Raw genomic sequence first — 20,090 nt, 5'->3', positions numbered from 1 at the left:
ACTGGATTAGTTCTTTTTTTAAATAACTTTCAGTTTTTGTTTTGCTGTAAATGTCCTTCCAGCAGTCGGTGTTTTTACATAGAAACCATTAAACTTCAGCAGTGGGTTGAATTGGTGCAAAACATTCAGCGCGGCGCCGATCCGCGGCCGTCACGTTTCAGGGCTGAACGCCTTCATGAGCGGCTCAAGATGGCGGCCGGTCAGTCTGTTGTATTCGCTCAGGATGTATCGCTCCCTCTGCAGCATCTGCAACAAAACATTGATGACCTTCAGCAGGCGGATCCATGCATTTACTGGTAAAATGTTAAAATGGTTAAAACATTTTGGACATGAAACTTAAAAGATCCAGGAAAGAACAGATTCTTCACCTGAATGTTTCCGTCATGGATCACAGGAGGCAACACCTTCCTTAAACTGCTTCCTTTTCCTGACATTTCTCTGTTTTAGTTTCAAACCGTTATGGGTAACCATGGTAACTAGATATTGTTTTTACCATTCAGAGCAGCTCATTACCATTTCAAGAAACAGCTGAACTTTGACCCCAAACCCAGACGAGTTGAAAAGGATTCAGAGAGGAGGAGGACGTTGAGTCCATCTCTCCATCCCCTACTCCAGCATCTCTGCAACCAGACAGACTTTAAACATCTGCTGGTCTCATCCAGCGAGCCGTTAGCACGAGGCTTCAGTCAGAGGCCTCTTCACATTTGTTGCAAGACTGACTGCTACTGGAGATCCTTCCTGCCCCCTGCGTCATTCACAGCGACTTTGAAGATAAGTTATGACAATATTTAACTTCTTTTTGGAATAAAGTACTTTTGAATTGAACAAAAATGATATGGATCAAAGTTTGAATGCAACTCTGAGCTGAACAGAACCGTCTGTTCTGATCAGGAGTGATTATAGCGATCAATAAGGCTGGAAACAAAATGGCCGCCTGTCGGTGAAACCTGGCGTTGCGGTTAAAGCTGCGGACTCACCTCGGCCCATTCCTCCTCCGTCTCATGCCGGTAGCCCAGCAGGTGGCAGATACCGTGAGCAGTGACCGCCTGCAGGAGCAGCAGAGTATTGGTGTCTTACAGATAAAAGAAAAATGGCTGAGAACATTTCTAGATTCACTTCACATAATTACAAGGAAAAATATTTTCTGTCAAAATCTAAATGTGCAAGAAAAAATTTTCTCTGATCAACAGCTTAAATAGAATTATTTAACATGTCAGAAATTCAGAAGAAAAAAATTTGGAATTTCACTAAAATATAAATTTGTGCATTTGGAAAGGGAAACGCCAAAAGTCCTCTCGCATCTGGATATTTTCCAGTGTAGTTGGTAAATCCAGGCTGTTTTCCTGCAGCAGAGCCAAATCTTCCAGGTCCAGATTGACCTTTCACCTTGAACCGGATCCAGAAAACACCTGAGACTGAGAGGAGGAAGCTGCAGAAATCTGAACCCGAGAAATGTTCTGATCCAGGAGAAAAATCCGGATCTACGGCTTCCAGTTTGGAAAATATCCAGACGCTGGTCTCATAGATTTACCACTTCAGTCTTAAAGACTTCTGTTGTTTGTCGCAAATGTCTGACTTTATAAGCTCCATAAATTTGACAGAAAATTCCAGTTTTTTTCTTGTAAATATGGAAAATTATTTTCTCAGTTTATTGGTGTAAATTTGCTCTTAAATAATTTTTTCAGCAGTGAGAGCCTGTGATCAGCTGAACATATGAGTCAATAGAAAACACTGGTAACTCACAGTAAGAGTACCATGAAGGTCTAGTGATTCTTTTTGGCACTGATTCATCACAAACTCGACCCCCAGGAAGATGTCTCCCAGGTTCAGCTCATCTCTGTGCAGCGGACAGGGCAGCTTACCGGGCCTCAGGTCCTGGAAGAACAGAGATGGAAATAACTTCACCTGAAAGCTACGGAAAACCTTAACATGGCACTTGAGTTGGTTCGTCCTTTCATAATTTTGACTTTCAAAGACATGATTGACAGAAAATGTCACATCATTTCTCTAAGGAGTATTGCTGTGGTATCACATAATCGTAACTTTAAAAAAAAAGTCTTTAAAGCTAGAAATTATAACTTCTAGTAAGGCTTTTATATTTTATTTTAAGGCAGAAATGGGCTTCCATATGATGCAGATATGGAAATAAGATTTTTGTCTAGTTTTCCTACAGTGTGTTTCAACTCAGTATCATATTCTGTCAGCTCACAACCAAAAAATCTGAGGTTGCACAAAAAATACACTAATTTTTATGTATTTGTATTAAAGGGTTATACTTTGTGTTGTCATATTAGAATATGGCTGTGTGCCCCCGGGCCCCTCCTTTGGGAGCGCCACTGATTTCAGGCGCTATTTTTTTCTTTCAATCCCGTTAATTTAAGCTTCCATATCTCTGGAATAAAACACCGCACACACATTAACTTTCCCCTCTGTGGTCGCTAGAAGGTTCTGCCACTCTTGGTTCAACAAAGTTTGCGATACGACTTTGAGTTTTAAACACAGCGACTGTTTTAAGGTTTTAACGGCCGTTGCTGCTCCATCGTCCCTCTTTCCAGAAAATGCGGGAATCGGCAACCGAAGACTCCGCTTTTTTCGAAGTCTCACACAGGAAGTTAGCTAAAAATTTCAGAATAAAAACAAATCAAAATAAAAACTTTGGTTCTGTCATATATTATTGTTAATATAATTTTAAAGTTAATTCCAAATTAGATAGACTTTGTTTGACAGTAACTCCATCGGTAATATTACTGCTGTACATTTAACAGTCACATTAACAACTAACGGAATCGGTTACCTCATAAAACGGGAAGGACAGGACATCTGTCGGCGCGTTTTTCTTCCTGTAAAGGTTGTTGATCTGCTGAATCCTGCGGTTGTCCACGCAGATGATGCCCAGGTCGAACTTCTGGATGCCCAGGATGTGTCTCAGCGTGTCCACGTCCCTGCGCAGCCTGGCGCGGCGGAGAGGAACCACCTTCTGCAGGTTCCGCAGGACCACTCCCATTTTGAACCGAGTGGGAGATGGACGCGACGCGGAACCTCACGGCATGGACGAACCCGAACCGAGCCTTTAGCTGCTGATAGGAACTAACACTGAGCCTCTCAGTAAAGGAGGACAGCCTCATTCAGATTCAGTCATTCAGAACACAATTCAAGGTGACACCATGAAGCCGGTTCTGAAGTTGGCTTCTGACTTACAACTTCCGGTTTGACACTTGATTAAAGGGCTGGTTCAACATTTTCCTCAATTCAGAATCCAAATGCTGACAATATTTAGTCTTAAAATGCAATTCATTAAATGTAACAGTATTTTTACATTTAACGTTCCTTTGAGCTATACATGCCAACCTTTGCGCCACCTGGTAGTTAATTATCAGTTGAATTTGTTTGTATTTAAGTTTCATACGAGTCGTTAGAAGATACATTTGTTTACATTTAAGCTCTATATGAGCTGAGAGATTCGACTAATGATTAACTCCACACAGAGAGAGAGAAATGTAAAAATTGAAGATAAATAGAAGAAATACTCAAGAGAAACGATAGAGAAGAAGAGAGTAAGACCATCCATCCATTTTCTATCACCCTTGTCCAGTGGCGCAACTGCACATTATTCAGGTGGATGCGAAGACATAAATCGCCTCCCCCACGAGGCGAGGATACGTTAAGGGTGAAACTCGCGCTAGATTTACCTCATTATGTGCGTGAGGTGAAGGAGCGTAAGGCGCGCTGAAGTGTATGGGAATACATAATCGGCCCCCTCCAGACGGGGTTTTGGCGCCCCCTCTGGTGCTGCGCCCCTATGCGTTGCATGCGCTGCATACCCACTTTTTGTGCCACTGCCCTTGTCCCTAGTGCTGGTGCCTGAGAGTAAGACTGATGAGGATTATCCCCTCCTGACGTCAGCTCTGGAGGTCTTTCTAGTTTATAAGATTATTTTCTGTGATTAATCGTTAACAGTTAGCTATAAAGTACAATAATTAATTTTGATATGTTGTTGTCGTTTTCTTTCGCAGTTCTCACCGGTTGTCCACACCAGAATAAACCCTGTTTTATGGTCCTTAACTATGGAACCTTTTATTTTATTTTTTACACAATAAATGGTGGGTTTTAAACTTTAGCATTTGTATTTATCAGACCAGTAATGATGTTTTACCATGGTGTTGTAGATTGATCTAGTTCAGTTTGAATAAATTCAAGAATTTACATGGCAAATATTTTCAAGCAAAACAGGTCAAGAGGTAATAAAAGCAGTAAAGCTCTCATTTTTAAATGTTCACAAGTTAAAGGTTCAAATTGTATTTTGAGGAATCTGTGCCTAAAATGGCATAAAGTTCAGGTTTGACCCATCTAAATATTTTGGTTTTCATTATAAGACTTTAGGACTTCAGGCATAAAAAACATTTAAATTGCATATTTTTAAATGTTTGAGTACATTTATTAGATAATTCAATAAACTATTCTACAGAATCTTAGATTTCTACAGAAATTAGAATAAATTATACAAGATCTGACAGACTTCAGTAGTACAGAGTTAAAACTGATTTGCGTTGGTTATTATTTCCAAATGAGATTATGAATCTGAAGCAAACTTCAGAGTGATAAACTTGCTTACATGTTAAATAAAAATAACACAACAATTGTCTTCATTTTTTGATAGAAAGCACACACTGTTCACATTGTGGGACAATACAAATATTTCTGTTATATTCTATTCTTTGCTGTTTTAGCTCGAGAGTCACGGAACTGAGTATAGGGTTGTTCGGGACTAAAAACTTTGTCGGACCGAAGCCGGAAGTGTGAAGTTTTTTGAGCGGACCCTGAACGAAAACACAATAAACCCGAGTAAAATTATGGATCGTTTTTATTTCAAGCTTGTATATATTGGGTATATATGAAATGTAAGACTTTGTTTCGTATTTAGGTACCTGGAGTAGCGGGAGAAATGAACATCTGGGGCATTTTTTTATTGATTTTTGTGAGAGTTAGCCGATGCTAACTGCAGAGCTACAAACTGTTGTTCAGATCGGACCAGTTGGATCCGGTTACATCCCATAAAGTTGCTTATCTGTGCCATGAATCCGTTTGGAAGTCCGCAGGGAGGAGCTTTCCAGGCCCCCAGCAGCTCCATGAAGCCCAGTCTGTTCCAGGGCTTCGGGCAGCAGAATCCCAGCGGATCCCAAGGACAAAGTTTTCTCCACCCTCCTGCCTTCGGACAGCAGTCTGCTGCGCTTCAGCCTGCAGTGCAGAGCGGTTCCATTTTCGGACAACGATCTGTGGTGAACCAGCCTGCCCCTCAGGGTGGCTCCATCTTCGGGCAGCCGTCTGTTAGTCAGCCCGGAGGTCAGGGTGGTTACATCTTCGGACAGGCATCCAATCAGCCTGCAGCTCAGAGTAGGTCCATCTTCGGACAGTCATCAAATCAGTCTCCAGCTCAAGGTAATTCCATCTTCGGACAGCCATCAAATCAGTCTCCAGCTCAAGGTAATTCCATCTTCGGACAGCCATCAAATCAGTCTACAGCGCAAAGTGGTTCCATCTTCGGACAGTCATCTGCGGTGAATCAGCCATCAGCTCAGAGTGGGTCCGTTTTCGGACAGCTCTCTGTTGTTAATCAACCTTCAGGGCAGAGTGGTTCCATCTTCGGACAGGCATCCACGGTAAATCAGCCTTCGGCTCAAAATGGATCAATTTTCGGACAGACATCTGTTGTTAATCAGCCCGGCGCTCAGAGTGGTTCCATATTCGGACAGCCACTAGCAACAAATCAGCCTGCAGCTCAGGCTGGTTCTGTTTTCGGACAGCAGTCTGTTAATCAACCTGGAGCTCAGAGTGGTTCCATTTTCGGACAGCCCCCCCAGCCCCAGCCTCCTATGAGCAAGGCTCCAGCCTTTGGGCAGCCTCCTGTGGGAACCAGCAGCTCAGCTGCGGCTTTCGGACTCAACCAGAGCTCTGTGTTTGGACAGAGCCCCTCCTTCGTCCAGCCCTCTGCGTTCGGTCAGCATTCAGGTTTGGGAAAGGCCCCTCCTGCTTTCGGGAGCCCTCTCAAGCCGTCGGGCTCCACCGCCTCCAACCCCTCGTTTGTGCAGCCGGCCTCCAGCGTGTTCAGCGCTGCTCAGAATGTGAACCAGAACCGGGGCTTTGGGCCTCCAGAGTTCAGCTTCAAGCCGCCCAACGAGGCCGTGTTCAAACCCATCTTCAGCGGCAGCCCGGAGCCGTCTAGCAGCCGGGGCCCGGCCCCCTCCGGCCCCTCTACCGGCTTCTCCCTGCTGGCCGGAGCCAAGCCTCTGGTCTTCAGCTGCTTCCCCCAGCCGGCCGCACCCCCCGCCGGCCCAAACCCGCCATCAGGCGGTGGCAGCAGCGGCCCTCGGTTCTCCTTCACCAACCCGGCGGCCCCGCAGGGCCCCGGCTCCACGGCGGAGCCCACCACCCCGTCCTCCTTCAGCTTCACCTCCAGCTCCCTGCAGACCCAGCCCACGCTGTTCTCCTCGTTCAGCCGCCCCCCCGCCTTTGGCGACCCTAAACCCGAGTTGGGCCCTGAAGATAAGGAGGCCCCGGAGCCCAACGTGTTCGCTCGGATCAGCAAAGCAGCCAAGAGGAAGGATGATCCGGCCGCCAGTGGCCCCGAGAAGCCAGGCGGCGAGGACGACGCCCCCGCGCTGCCGGACGTCGACTCACCCCGACACCCCGCCAAGAGGCCGGTGGTGAGGGCCCGGGGCCCCGCAGGGGGCCTGTTTAGCCGGGCCCTGAGTGGGATTCGGAAGGAGCAGAGCAACCCGGTGAGGAGAGAGGCCCCGAAGGAGCCGCCGAGGCCCCCTGCCGCTCTGGGGGCCCCCGCTATGGGGCCAGCAGGTCTGGGGCCCCCTGCTGCGGGGCCAGCAGGTCTGGGGCCCCCTGCTGCGGGGCCCGCTGAGAGGCCGGCCCTGGAGGAGCCGGAGGAAGCTCAGGGAGAAGAACCGCCGGCGCTGAGCAGAGACTCTGCAGAGAAACCAGAAGATTCAGGTCAGAATATTAATATTTAATAAAAATGACAGAACGGATCAATATGTGATGGGAGGGATCAATACATGATGGGAGGGATCAATATGTCTGCCACAACACCACCAGGGTTTCCCCCAGGGCATCATAAGCCTGGCGGGCCACCAGGCTAAACATTACTTATTTATTTAAGTTTTTAAAAAATGTTTACTTTTTTTAAGACTTTGTAATTATCGGTGATTTCCTGTAAACTTCAAACATTTTTTTAGATCAAAAACACGACAGACTGATGGATGAATGAATGAATGAATGAATGAATGAACGAATGAACGAATGCCCTAGCGCCCAATGAGCAACAATACAAACAACATTATTATTATTATTATTATTATTATGTTATTTAGACAAAGATTAAACCACTCCTTTCTTTCTTTCTTTCTTTCTTTCTTTCTTTCTTTCTTTCTTTCTTTTTTTCTTTCTTTCTTTCTTTCTTTCTTTCTTTCTTTCTTTTTTTCTGCTCCTCTGTCTCCTCCTGGCTTTACCTCCTGTGGTCTAGTTAAAACAAAAATGTCTTCCTGTGGGATTAGTTACCGTCTCCCTCCTCTGCAGGCCCGCCTGACCCTTTGACCTCAGCCTCCGAGGCGTTGACCCCTGTGGGCCGTGGGCCCCGCAGGGACAGCGCGGACAGCCTGAGCGGAGTGTCTCCCAGCGATCTGACCACCATCATGGTCAGGAACGTCCCGCCAAGCCTCAACAAGAAGGATGTGATCCAGAAGCATTTCGCTCGTTTTGGGAAAGTCTGTAAAATCTTCTGCCGCCCCAACAAGAACCTGGCCGTGGTTCACTTCCACGACCACGTGAGTCGCTCTTCACTTCGTCTCCAGCTGCTTTTGTTTGACTCGAACATCTGGGGTCAGACGGTTTCATCCTCCTGGCATGAATGTGGAACCGGTTTTTAATTAGGACTGAAATGATTAATCGATTATTGAAATAATAATCTAGTCATTGATTAATTGTTAGCTGACTCTAAAAATGTCCAGCTTCTAAATGAAGCCAAAACAGGAAGTATAAACTCAGTCGTGTGCTGTTGATGTTCCTCAGACGCATCCTGTGCTACAGATCATCAGGCGTTCACTAAAGGGTTATGTTTTTATATTCTAGGAAATAAAATGTTTATTATTTAAGAGTTTAACTTTTTGATTAGTTGCATGTCTTATATATTTCTAATGTTGCATGAAAAAAGCTGAAATGGTTAAATAAAAACCTGCAGAATGTGCCAGTTATTTCTTCAGATTAATCATCAGAACAATTGATTAATCGATTACTCTGACGATTAGTCGATACAATAATCAGTTTGATAAATTGTAAGACTAATTTATTTAATAGAATAATTGATTAATCTGATGATTAATTGATCAAATAATTGATTTTTTTCTGGAGATTAATCTACTGACTAATTGATTAGTCTGATGATTAATCAATAGAAGAATCAATAGTTGTTACTCTTAATGATTTATTTTAAACCTTCTTTGTAAAGATCTAACTGGTTCTGTTGGGAGAGGGAACAGGAAGCTGCTCGGTGCTGCAGCCTGGTGGTGAAGACACGCCATGGCAGCCATGCAGCTCTTCTCTCATCCTGTTTTGTCTTCAAGGCTTCGGCTGCTAAAGCGAAGCGGGGAGGGAAGCATCTGCACCGACACGAGCTGCTGCTGCTCTGGCAGAAGAAGAAACAAAGTAAGCAGCTTATTGATCTGCCAACCAGAAGAACTACAGTGTTTAACAGCTTAAAGTCCATTTCATCATCCGTTTTGGTTTATATGTAGGTTGTTAAAATTCTTAAGTTTTTTGACATTAATTCATCCAGTCTGACTGAGGCAGGTCAGATTTACTCAACAAACTGTCTGTTAATTCATCCTTTTAACTTTGAGCTCAATTTCAACGATTTAAAATATTAACTTGATGGTTCGTTTTGATTGGAGGATGGATTGAGGTCATTCAGACATCAGGTTGTTGTTATTTATTTGAATAAAAGTCGGTTTATGGAGACATTTTGTCTCCTTCAGGTCCTGGAGACAAAGGCAGCAGAGCGGCAGCAGAACCGGACCGATCCGCAGCAGAAAGCCCCAACGTGGAGGAGCCGAAGCCGGGTTGTTCTCCTCTCAGACGGCCGGCCCTGATGCCTCCGGCGCAGGGCGGCCACGCCTCCTTCAGGCAGAGGTAGGTCCGTCTGAACGGATCAGAACCGGTTCTGTCCGGGTTCGGCTGCAGCTCTGCGTCTCGTCTCCTGCAGCTCTCCGGTGAGGAGGCCGTCTCCAGCCAAGCTGCTGCCGTTTGACTCGGAGCCCCAGAAGGAGAACGTGACCGAGTCCCAGGAGCGTCTCATCCCGTCCTCCCTGGTCCACCTGGTGGGACAGGCCGCCGAGACCGCCGAGGACAAGTACCGTCTCCTGGAGCAGAGAGACAAAGTCCTGCGTCAAGGTGAGGACGATGTCCGCCTGCTGCAGCTGCAGCTGCGTCTGAAAGCCTGACAGTCGGGTCCTGTTGTCCCTCAGGACGGCCCAAGAGGACAGACCTGGACCTGTCCAAGGCGTTTGTGGGGACGTGTCCTGACATGTGTCCAGAGAAGGAGAGGTACATGAGAGAGACACGGAACCAGCTCAGCGTGTACGAGGTGGTCCCGAACACGGAGGTGGTAAGAACCGGAACGTTCTGGAATATTTGAACCCACATCATGATGCTGCTCCTGCCGGCTTCTGATCCAGTCTGAACTGATCCAAATCGCTTCTGATCGTCTCTTGAAGATTCAGGAGATGCTTCAGTGAAGAACTTTGTCTCTTTCTCTTAAACATTTGTTTCCAGACTCAGCTAGTCGTGTTTAGCAATAGAAATGTTTGAGTTTGTTGAGTCCAGACGTGGAGGACCTTCCTGTGAAAACCTTCAACCAGAAGGAACTGGTCTGTCCTGTTCCTGCCAGGTGGATCATGCAGCTGCCATAAAGGAGTACAGCCGCTCCTCGGCCGACCAGGAGGAGCCTCTTCCTCACGAGCTGCGGCCCCTCCCGGTGCTCAGCATGACCATGGACTACCTGGTGACCCAGATCATGGACCGGGGTCCGGACAGCCACAGAGACTGGTACGACTTTGTGTGGAACCGAACCCGAGGCATTCGCAAGGTAAGCGTCAGAGCGCCGGCGTCCAGCAGGTTCCCCCGTTCGGTTTGACGTTCCTGCTTTGCTCAGGACATCACCCAGCAGCGGCTCTGCTGCCCCGCCACCGTGGCGCTGATCGAGAAGTGCACCAGGTTCCACGTTCACTGCGCCCACCACCTCTGCGAGCAGCACATGTCGTCCTTCGACGCTAAGATCAACAACGAGAACATGACCAAGTGCCTGCAGAGTCTGAAGGAAATGTACGCGGATCTGGCGACGCAGCAGACGTTCTGCCCCCTGGAGGCCGAGTTCCGCCAGTACAGCGTCCTGCTGAAGCTCAACGACGGCGACATCCTGCGGTCAGTCGCTCTGAATCGGCCTGCAGCCGATATTATAATCCACCACTCTGATGATTATGACTAATCAGTTATTCTGACATTTATTAGTTAACTGATTACTGTGATCATTATTCTGATGATTAAGTTTATTAAAATATTCTGCCGGGTTTTTATTGAACCCCTTCAGTGTTTTTTACACATTATTTGAAATACATGAACATTTCATTGCCTAGACAATAACAGGGCTCCTTTACTGAACGCTTGAACTTCTGAGTCAAAGATGGATCTGCAGCTAAAATCTTTCTAACCCGAGTAGAAAATATTTACAAAGGATTTTTATCTTAAATCCATAATGTTTATAGTCCAGAGTTGGTTTAACTGAAGCTGTGTTGTTTTTTCAGCAAATTGCCTCTTTTAGTGTTTGTTAATCGATTACTAATTTAATTGATGATTTAATTAATCATAATTTATCTGATTAATCGTTTGCTAAAACACATCGATCAGAACCAGCCCCAGCTTTCCACCCGTTCTGACTGACCGTCCAGGCTGGACGCCGTCGCTCCTCACGGCGTTTTGACCACTTCCTGTCGCCACAGGGAGGTGCAGCAGTTCCGCGACGAGGTCCGGAAATCTCCAGAGGTCAAGTTTGCGGTTCAAGCCTTCACGGCCGTCAGCAGCAACAACTTTGTGCGTTTCTTCAAGCTGGTGAAAGGAGCTTCCTACCTGTCCAGCTGCCTGCTGCACCGATACTTCAACCAGGTGGGAGCAACAGGAAACGCTGCTCTCATCACTTCCTGTTTGATTCTCTGACCAGAGGACGATCAGTCAGCGCTGATTTTTGGTTTTGAATGGTCCGACGTGTCCTGAACGGTTTAAACACTGGGCTGTGGTTCTGTTTGCAGGTCCGATCGAAGGCCCTGAAGGTTCTGATCACGGCTCACACCTTCGGCACGCGATCCACGCCGTTCCCCGTCGACGACATCGTCCGCATGTTGATGTTCCGCAGCGCGTCTGAAGCGACGGACTTCGTCCAGCAGTACGGCCTCAACGTCAATGACGGGTGAGGCGCTCTGACCTTCACAGAGGCGGCCCGGGTCGGCGGCCCGGCCGTCCGGGTCGGCGGGTCTCTGGGCGGTCAGTCTTTGATGGAGGAACGTTCTGTGCGGTTCTCCTCAGGCTGGTGGAGCTGAGTCGGATGGTCTTCCAGGAGCCGGAGCTCCCGCTGTCCCTGAAGAGGTCGGAGGTCATCCTGTCCAAGAAGGCGCCGCTGATCGGGGAGGTGGTGAACGGAGGTCCGGTCCCCGACCCGCCGCAGCACCGTCCCGTCTGCAGCTTCAACTCCCATAACAGATACAGAGGAGACGGCCAGCTGGCGGAGCCCGGCCTCGGATACGTTGACCCCCGAGGCGCCGGGCCGCAGACTGGTACTTCCTGCTCACTTCCTGCTCACTTCCTGCTCACTTCCTGGTTCTGATTCCCAATATCTCAGTCAGGCGGAAGGCTGACCTATGGAACTGATTCGCTTTTTAATTTTAGTTTCATAATTTGTCTGAGTGGAAGCGACGCACCGTTTGGTCCCATCGGCTCCTGATGACCTCCTGGTTCTGATGGACTTTTTCATGGCTCGTCTTTGACATTTAGTAGTTTTTTGTTTTTTTCCTCTTCAAATAAATGTGATTTTGGGACGAAACGGGAAAAATGTGAAAACCTTCAGAAGTTTTAGACGGTTTAATTTTTTAAGCGTTTTTTCTGTTGTCTCATTATCCATGAATAATTCTGCATTAACTGAATGTTGATGTTTCAGAACGGTGATCACATGAATGTTCTCTGGTTCCAGCTGACGGCGTTGAGGTTTCCTCCCCGCCGCCGATCGTCGTTCCCGACGCTCCGGCTGAGACCGGAGAGCCGTTCCCGCCGGCGGCTCCCGTCTTCCAGCCGATCGCTCCGCCTGAACCCGCCAGACCTCCGTCACCTCCACCCAAACCCCAGCCGCTCTACGGCGAGGAGGTGGGAGGCAGCCGGCAGACTCTGCCGTCCGCCATCTTGGTTCTGTGCTGACGTTCTGCTGCGTTGTGTTCCAGGACGTCCAGGCGGCGGCCGAGGCGCTGCTGGAGGAAGTGGTGGAGGCCGAAGTCAGAGCGCTCGCTGACGGAGGCGCCAGCTACGCCAGAGCAGCCCTGCGGTAAGCCAGCGCTCAGCTTTTGGTTCTGCGCGTCAGGCGGACACTCCGCTGACCCGTGATGGCGTTCACGCAGGGAGAGCGAGGCGCAGCTGGAGGTTCTGGTGCAGGAGGTGTTGGAGCAGATGATGACGGAGGTTTCAGCGTCAGAGATCCGGCTGGAGCAGGAGCGGCTTGCTGAGGAGCGACGCAGACTGGAGGAGGCCAGGTCGGTTCCCACAATGCACTGCAGGTCTCAACCCGACCTCCATCAGGACAGGGGGACCCTGCTCTCTACGTTTTCTGCTCTGTGTCCATGTTTCTGGTTCCTCTGCGTCTCAGGCGCCGGCAGGAGCGCGAAGCCTTCCTGGTTCAGTTCAGCTGCTCGCTCTGCTCAGAGGTCGTCCAGCAGGTCGTCGCCGAAGTCGTGAGGGAAACCGCCGCCGCCGAGATCCAGTAAGACTTCCTGAAGCCGTTCCAGAAGACGGTACAGCCCCGGTTTAGTTCAGGTTTCTAGGACATCTGAAGACCAGCGGTGGTGTTTTTCTGTCCCTTCATCTTTCCAGATGATCCTTCTTGGAGTTTCTCTGGAAATGTGGACGCTCACATTAGCGTTAGCTGCTACGTGTTTAGCGCTGAGATGCTATTTTAGGCTTGAATAGCTTAGCTGATATGCTAACTCCTTTTAGCACAACTTGGTTTGTTTTTTTTACCCTTTTTAACTTTGTTTTCATCCATTTAGAACCTAAAAGATGTAAAATTTTCTTTCTGTCCTTCATAACTGATCAAGTTCTTATTAGAGGCGTCGCTCAGATTTCACTTTTCCGTGGTGTTTGTTGGATCTTTGACCCGTTTTGTTTTCCAGGGAGGCTCTGGACGAGGAGGCCGAGCGTCTGGCCCGATGCAGCCATCAGATCTGCAGCAGCTTGATCGAGGAGACGTTAGCCGCAGACGTGGCTCAGCTAGCAGAGGATGTTCTGGAGGCTGAGCTGGAACGGATCCAGAAGTTCATCAAAAGGTTAAAGCGGGTCAGAACGTCGGCGTAGAACCTGGATGAGTTTCGGCCTAGTCAAAGTTTTTGTGTGAACCTCCAGGTGGCGTGATGTGGTCGCCGTGCGCCGCCAGCTGAAGCGTCAGATGAGGAGTTTCCCTGCGGCCCCGTGCTGCGTGGATCCCTGCTTCAAGCTGCGGGCCCTGGCCCCCAGCGCCCCCCAGAGGCCCTCCATGGCGGACCTGGCCCGGGGCCTGGTGGACCTGGGGAACGCCGGCGTGTTGGCCGTGTCCAGCACCAGGTAGGTCGGTCCCGGCCCGCGGGGCGCCGCGCCGCAGGGCGGGGGCGAAGCTAAAACCTGTCTCCTGTTTGCTCAGGTTGCTGCGGATGCGGCGCGGCGCCGTCCACCAGCTGAGGGTCCAGTCCTTCTACCAGCAGCTGCTGGAGTGAGTCCGGGTCCAGTCGCTCTGAGGGGCTGGTCCTGAAGCAGAACTCTGACCCGGTTCTGGTGTTTTGCTCAGGGAGACGTGCTGGAAGCCGTTGGATCTGCCAGCGCTGGCCACGGAAAACGTCCCGAACCCGACGGACCGGATCTTCTGGAAAGTTCTGCTGCTGCTGCCCAGCGAACGGGAGGCCGGCCAGGCGGACCGGTGAGGAACGACCGGCCGGGCGGAACCGCTTAGTCTGTCAATCAGTCTGGAGATTTATCAATACTGATTAATTTATTTAATACTTATAGTTATTCTGATGATTAATCAGTTAAATTTGCATTTAATTGATTACTCTGACGATTGATTATTCAGTTCTGACCGTTATTCTGATGACTAATCGATGATTATTCTATCAGTTATTAAGATAATTAATGGATTTTTATCGATTGTTGTGACAGCAGATCAAATTTAATATTCAGTCGATTCTTCTGATCATCGGTTATTATGAATATTAATCGTTCTTGTTCCGTTTTGACAGTTATGATGTATTGATTCATCTCTCCACATATTCATTTATTGTAACATTCTTTAGAGAAAGTCTTTTAAGGCTGCAGTCCCTCAGCATAATGCTGCCACCGCCGGGTTTCAGTGTTGGGACTGAGAGCATCAGTTTTCTGGTTTTAAATAAAGAATAAAAGCCGTTTTGATTTGTGCTCAGGGTTCTGTCGGACTGGCTGGAGGTGAAACTCGGCGCCGATCCAGAGTCAGAGGAGCAGAGAGACGGGACGCTGAGGACGCTCTGCGTCTCCAACAGCCTGCAGGACAACGGACACAGAAGTCACAAAGTCCACATCACAGTGAAGGTCAGGTCAGAACCGGGAGGAGCTGAGAGGTCGAGGCCCAGTTTTGCTCTTCAGAGGTTGTAGTCCCGGTTCTCCTCAGCAGCTTTCCTTCGTCTCTCCAGGCGTCCAGAGGCCCACTGACCGACGCCGGTCTGTCCGCAGCGGAGGAGCGCGGCGAGCTGCGCGGCGCGGCGGCCATCATGATGCTGCTGCCGGCGCTGCCCCTCCTGGAGGCGGAGCAGGCGGAGCAGGACGTCCCTCTGCTCTCCGCCCTGCTGCAGCTCAAGCAGCTGCAGCAGATCAGCAGCTGGAACTGGCCGCTGCCGCTGGTGGTCCTGGTGCCATGGCAACGGGGCGCTGCGGACGCCCAGAGGCTGGAAGAAGGTGATTCCTGACCCGCCATCGCACCATCAGCCTGTCCGTCCAGTTCAGGGCTGAAACGATTAATCGTGATTAATCGATTACTGAAATTATCATCGACTAATTTAGTAATCGATAAATTGTTAATTGGAGAACAGAGACTCTAAAAAAGGCTGTTTGCTGGAAAGATGAACAAACTGAGCAGCAGTTTAAATCTGATCTAATAGCTTCACCTGGTTCACATCCTGGAAAAAGTCCTTTAAGCGCCTTTATTAATCCGTTTATCCAGAAATAATCATCAGATTATTCCTGCGCTTTGTTTTCACAGGTTGATGTTTGGAGGATTTCTAGATTTAAAAAGGATTTTATCTACTTTAGCCAATAAATGTCGATTTTCTTATTTAAAAAACACATTAAAATATTTATTTGCATCTTTTAATGTTTTTCTAATATCGTATGGAAAAAATGTTAAGCGGTTAATAAGAAACCTGTGGAATTATTTTCTGATTAATCGATTAATTAATCATCAAAATAATTGATAAATCAATGGGTAATTTGCGGTCCTGGTCTGGTTCTGGTCCGGTTCTGGTCTGGTTCTGGTCCGGTTCTGGTCTGGTTCTGGTCCGGTCCTGGACTGGATCTGGTCCGGTCCTGGTCTGGTTCTGGTCTTGTCGGGTTCTGGTCCGGTCCGGTTCTGGTCACGGTTCTGTCTGTCTCTCAGCCCTGCAGCTCCAGGCTCTGATGGAGGAAGAGTTGATCTCTGACTTCCTGCTCGTCTTCATCCCGGACTCCACCAGCGACCTGCAGGGATCCCAGCAGGTAGAGCCTAAAGCTCCTGGAGGGTTCGGACCTCCAGCTGGAGCCGTTCGGACCTCCAGCTGGAGCCTTTCGGACCTCCAGCTGGAGCCTTTCGGACCTCCAGCTGCAGCGTTTCTCCACCGGTTCTTCTCTCTCTCTGTGTCCGAGCAGCTGACCCAGGCCGTCCGCTGGCTGCTGGCCCGCTGCCCTTTGACCCCGCCCCTGTCCTGCCAGCCGCTGGTCCAGCTGGTCGAAGCCACGCTGAGCCAGGAGTTCTGCCCCAGAGTTTACTCCAACCGGCAGAACCGGGCCGCCGCCGGGCTGCCCTGCCAGGGCCCGGCGCCGGTGGTCCGGCTGTACAACGCCGTCCTGGCCCACGTGGCGGACAGAGTGTCGTCCCCGGAGCTGAGCTGCCTGTCATGGCCGCCCACCGAGTTCAGCCAGCCGGAGACCAGAGAGTTCATCCCTCACCTGGGCTGGAACGCCGCGCCGCACCTGAGCTGGCTGAGGGCCGTCCTGCTGGGCCTGCAGCTGCCGGAGTGGGAGGAGCCTCCTGCTGCAGGTGGGCGGCTGAAACCGATCATTGATTAACGTCATCAACCACTAATTCAGTCAAACTGGATTATTCAAACTCTGAGAAAGTAATCTACAGAAAAATCAGAACAGAAACTATAAAAATATAAAAGTTCTGGATTTAAGATGGAAAACCTTCTTTGTCAGGTGAACCTAAAACTTCTAGTTTTAGGTTCACCTGATCAATGATCCGTTCTCATGCAGGCGATCAGGAACGCTGACCCTAACGCTGACCCTAACGCTGACCCTAACCCGCTGCTGCTGCACTTCAGACTTTAAAATGATCACATTTATTTTTTATTTGCATTCTTATGTATTTTTAATGTCGTATAAAATAAGCTTAAATATGAAACATCTGCAGAATGTGACAGTTTTTTATTCAATTGACAGAATAATTGATAGTCTAATCGTTTACTAATGTAATGATTAGCTGCAGATGAGCATGGATGAGGTCAGAGGTCATGTTTAGGGTCACCAACTCTTCCTCCTCCTTCAGACTCCTGGGTGGATCTCTGCTCCTCCATCTTTTGTTACGCTGCTCACATCCCGACTTCACGCCACAGTCAGCCGCTCCTCATGTCCCGGCTGGAGAACCTTCTGGAGCGGGTCCGACTCACCCGGGGCGGCATCGGCCGGGGGGCGGCCGGTCTCTCTGCTGCCTCCAACCTGATTCCCTGGGACGACGTCGTCCTCATCTTCATCGACCACAAGCTGAAGGACTGGCAGCCGGCTGGACCGCCTGCTGCTCCAGGTACCACCTGCAGAACCTGCAGAACCTCCTGGAGGTTCTGCAGGTTCTGCTTCTAGACCTGACCTTCCTCTGATCTGATGAAACCATCAATAATGATAATCAGTAATCATCATCCTCATCAATAATCCTGCAGATCTTCTGAAGGTCTTTCAGAGTTTACTGGTTTTACTGGAATGTGTTTTAATGCTCCTCACCTCTGACCTTTGACCCCATTCACCTCTTCCTCCCTCTGTTGTTAAACGGACTAGAAATGAATCAGGAGTTTCATCAATAATATATTTCCTGCTCTGTTTCCCAACATAACCTCTGCTGTTGCTGCTCTGCTCCAGACGCTCTGACGGCGGACGGACAGATCCTGGTTTTCTTCCCCAGCGGTTCCCTGGACGGGTTCCGGCCTCCGGCTGAGTGGGTTCAGGCCGTGGATCGGACCCACCGGGAGACGCAGCAGGAGGAAGAGGAGGGGTGAGGAAGGTCTTTAATGTTAGGATCGGATCGGACCGGACCGGAACGGAACGTATCTGATCTGATCTGATCGGATCTGATCTGATCTGATCGGATCGGATCGGACCGGACCGGACCGGATCGGTCATTTGGACCTCAGTTTGGTTTCTCTATCGCTGGGAAGATTTCTGCAAAAACTGAACATCAGGAGTGTCAAAGTTAGAAAGTTTGTCCAGATGGAGACGTTTTATTTTTAAATTACAAATGAATATTTTCCTGATTCGTCTTTCTGCTTGAAGCACCAGAATCTGCTTTTATTAAACTTGGTTAAACCAACAGGAAGTGTTTTTGCAGTGAGACCCAAATCCTGTTCACACTGCTGAGAAAAAACGTTTATTTCTCACTGAGCTCAAAACAATTTCAGTTTTTTATTTATGATTTCTGCTTCCCTTCCTGGCTTTTTTGTATTAAATTAATATATTAAATGTTTAGGCAGAAAAATTAAGAAAGTAACATTTTTGGACAGCAGTGCTGCTGAAAACAAAAAAATCTGTTTTTAATTCTGCTGTTTGATTTTATTTGGTATTAAAATTAAAGCTGAACATTATTTTCTTGTGTTTTTGCTGTCAGATGGGCTCCGGCCCCCAGCGCTCTGCGTTCAGCTCCGTCCCTGAAGCAGAAGTTGTTCCACAGCTGGGTGGAGGCCCCTGAGGCCCCCGAGGCCCCTGAGGGCCCCGAGGCCCCTGAGGGCCCCGAGGCCCCTGGGCCCCCGCCGCTACACCTGGACATCACACACACTCCCAGCGCGGAGGAGCTGCTGGCCCACCGAGTTCTGCAGAGCCTGGAGGAGGAGAAGGCCGAGAGCAGGAGGTAGTCATGACGACGGCCTGGTTCTGGTTCTGTTGACTTTAGTTTTCAGTTTCTGACCTTGTCAGAACCGTGAGACCTTCCAGGCGGTTCTGTTTGGGTTTCCTGGTTCTAATCTGGTCGGATTGATCTGTGGAGGAAAACGTTTATTCCTGAATCTCCTCCATGTTGATCAGTTCTGTTGTCATGGTAACGCTCTCTGTGCAGGAGTCTGGATCAGCTGCAGCGCTGGCTGGACGGCGACCCGTTGGACCACCTGGCGACGCCGCTCTTCATCCCGTCCTCCACCCTGCTGTCCTCTCCGTCCACCATGCGGGTTTCTGCACCTGCAGCAGCAGCGCAGGTTCTTCTTCTTCTTCTCCTTCTTCTTCTTCTCCTTCTTCTTCTCTGGTCACTTTATGCACATCTTTAATATTTCACAGTTGTTTTTTTAGTTTGTTGTCGTTTTGGTTTTCCAGAAACCAGAGACGGAGGAGCGAGTGGACAGAGCGTCCCGGTCCGCAGCGTCCCGGTCCGCAGCGCCGCACGTCCCTCTGGCCCACAGGCTGCAGCAGCTGCAGCAGCAGATCGTGGCGAGCAGAGAAGAAGAACGGGCCTGCAGGCTGAAGCTGAGCGGCCTGCTGAGCATCGTGGACGACTGAAGATGAGGAAGATGACGAAGATGGATTTTTATTATCAGAACTAAAATCAGGACTTTTATAAATATTTAGTTTTGTAGAGTCGGGTTCTTCCTGCATTGGACTCTAATAAATAATGTGTTTTATTTTCGTTCTGCTCAGATATTAAATAAATATTTTCATGTAAAACCTTCAGCTTGTCTTTCATTAAATCCATGAGAAGGTCGAGGATCTGATTGGACGGCCCGGCTGTAGCCCCGCCCCCATTCAGCTGAAGGCTGCTGGGAGACCCGGTTTCATCAGCAGAGCAGGACCCAATGTGTTCTGGATCTGCAGACATGACTGAAGACGTGAATATTTCACTTTTCACTCTGGACCAGAACCGGGTCATATGGTTCTGTCAGACAGGAAGTTAAAGAAATAATTTTCAGTCATCTTGTGTAAATGATTCAGATTTGACTGAAGACTGAATGTTTTACTGATGTTTTGAAGCCATTTAAATTAAAACATGGTTTAAATTGTGATCTTACTGATTACTCTTTATGTAACGGTGTGGAAAACCAGACGCTTATCGAATAACTCTGTGCATTTATTTAACGTAGCACATCAAATACAACTAACCGGACGAGCACAATTAATGTCATTAAATAAACTCCAGAAAATAACAAGCATAATGTAAAATTATATACTGAATATTTTTACTTTGAAAATAACGTTAAGACCTTTACTGGCAGGAATGGTTACATTTATGGTCTCACTGCATTTTCTACACAGAAGCTCAGATCCTTTTGCAAAAGTTT

General features: G+C 48.6%; 2 protein-coding genes across 4 annotated transcripts; one reads left to right on the top strand and one right to left on the bottom strand.

The window, feature by feature from the left end:
• Window position 1: 1 nt before the first annotated feature.
• On the bottom strand, window positions 2-3,340 carry ybey (ybeY metalloendoribonuclease). The gene is made up of 4 exons (XM_015029043.1): window positions 2,795-3,340; window positions 1,744-1,875; window positions 978-1,046; window positions 2-246 (listed from the first exon to the last, which is right to left on the bottom strand). Exons 1-4 carry the CDS (start codon window positions 3,002-3,004, stop codon window positions 151-153), a joined length of 507 nt encoding a protein of 168 aa, XP_014884529.1. The 5' UTR covers window positions 3,005-3,340; the 3' UTR covers window positions 2-150.
• Window positions 3,341-4,766: 1,426 nt separating this feature from the next.
• Window positions 4,767-19,603, top strand: mcm3ap (minichromosome maintenance complex component 3 associated protein). Of its 3 annotated transcripts, none has more exons than XM_015029039.1 (29): window positions 4,767-5,373; window positions 5,419-6,999; window positions 7,585-7,832; window positions 8,628-8,709; window positions 9,039-9,192; window positions 9,266-9,453; window positions 9,528-9,667; window positions 9,950-10,147; window positions 10,214-10,482; window positions 11,058-11,220; window positions 11,364-11,521; window positions 11,638-11,885; window positions 12,299-12,468; window positions 12,543-12,643; window positions 12,717-12,848; window positions 12,962-13,075; window positions 13,485-13,637; window positions 13,714-13,911; window positions 13,988-14,056; window positions 14,132-14,260; window positions 14,760-14,904; window positions 15,006-15,267; window positions 15,965-16,062; window positions 16,213-16,603; window positions 17,111-17,365; window positions 17,695-17,827; window positions 18,437-18,676; window positions 18,881-19,016; window positions 19,132-19,603. In XM_015029039.1, the coding sequence occupies exons 1-29, from the start codon at window positions 5,073-5,075 to the stop codon at window positions 19,312-19,314; spliced, it is 6,639 nt and encodes a 2,212-aa protein (XP_014884525.1). In that variant the 5' UTR covers window positions 4,767-5,072; the 3' UTR covers window positions 19,315-19,603. The 3 variants fall into 3 exon arrangements, with proteins under 3 accessions (XP_014884525.1, XP_014884526.1, XP_014884524.1); XM_015029040.1 differs by having other exon boundaries at window positions 4,767-5,752; window positions 5,849-6,999; XM_015029038.1 differs by having other exon boundaries at window positions 4,767-6,999; window positions 19,132-19,602.
• The last annotated feature ends 487 nt before the right edge of the window (window positions 19,604-20,090 follow it).

Source organism: Poecilia latipinna, unplaced genomic scaffold (genome assembly GCF_001443285.1).
Source record: "Poecilia latipinna isolate Pla-1442-1.1 unplaced genomic scaffold, P_latipinna-1.0 Scaffold142, whole genome shotgun sequence".
NCBI classification, from domain to species: Eukaryota; Metazoa; Chordata; class Actinopteri; order Cyprinodontiformes; family Poeciliidae; genus Poecilia; species Poecilia latipinna.
This window is presented reverse-complemented; position numbering and strand designations above follow the sequence as displayed.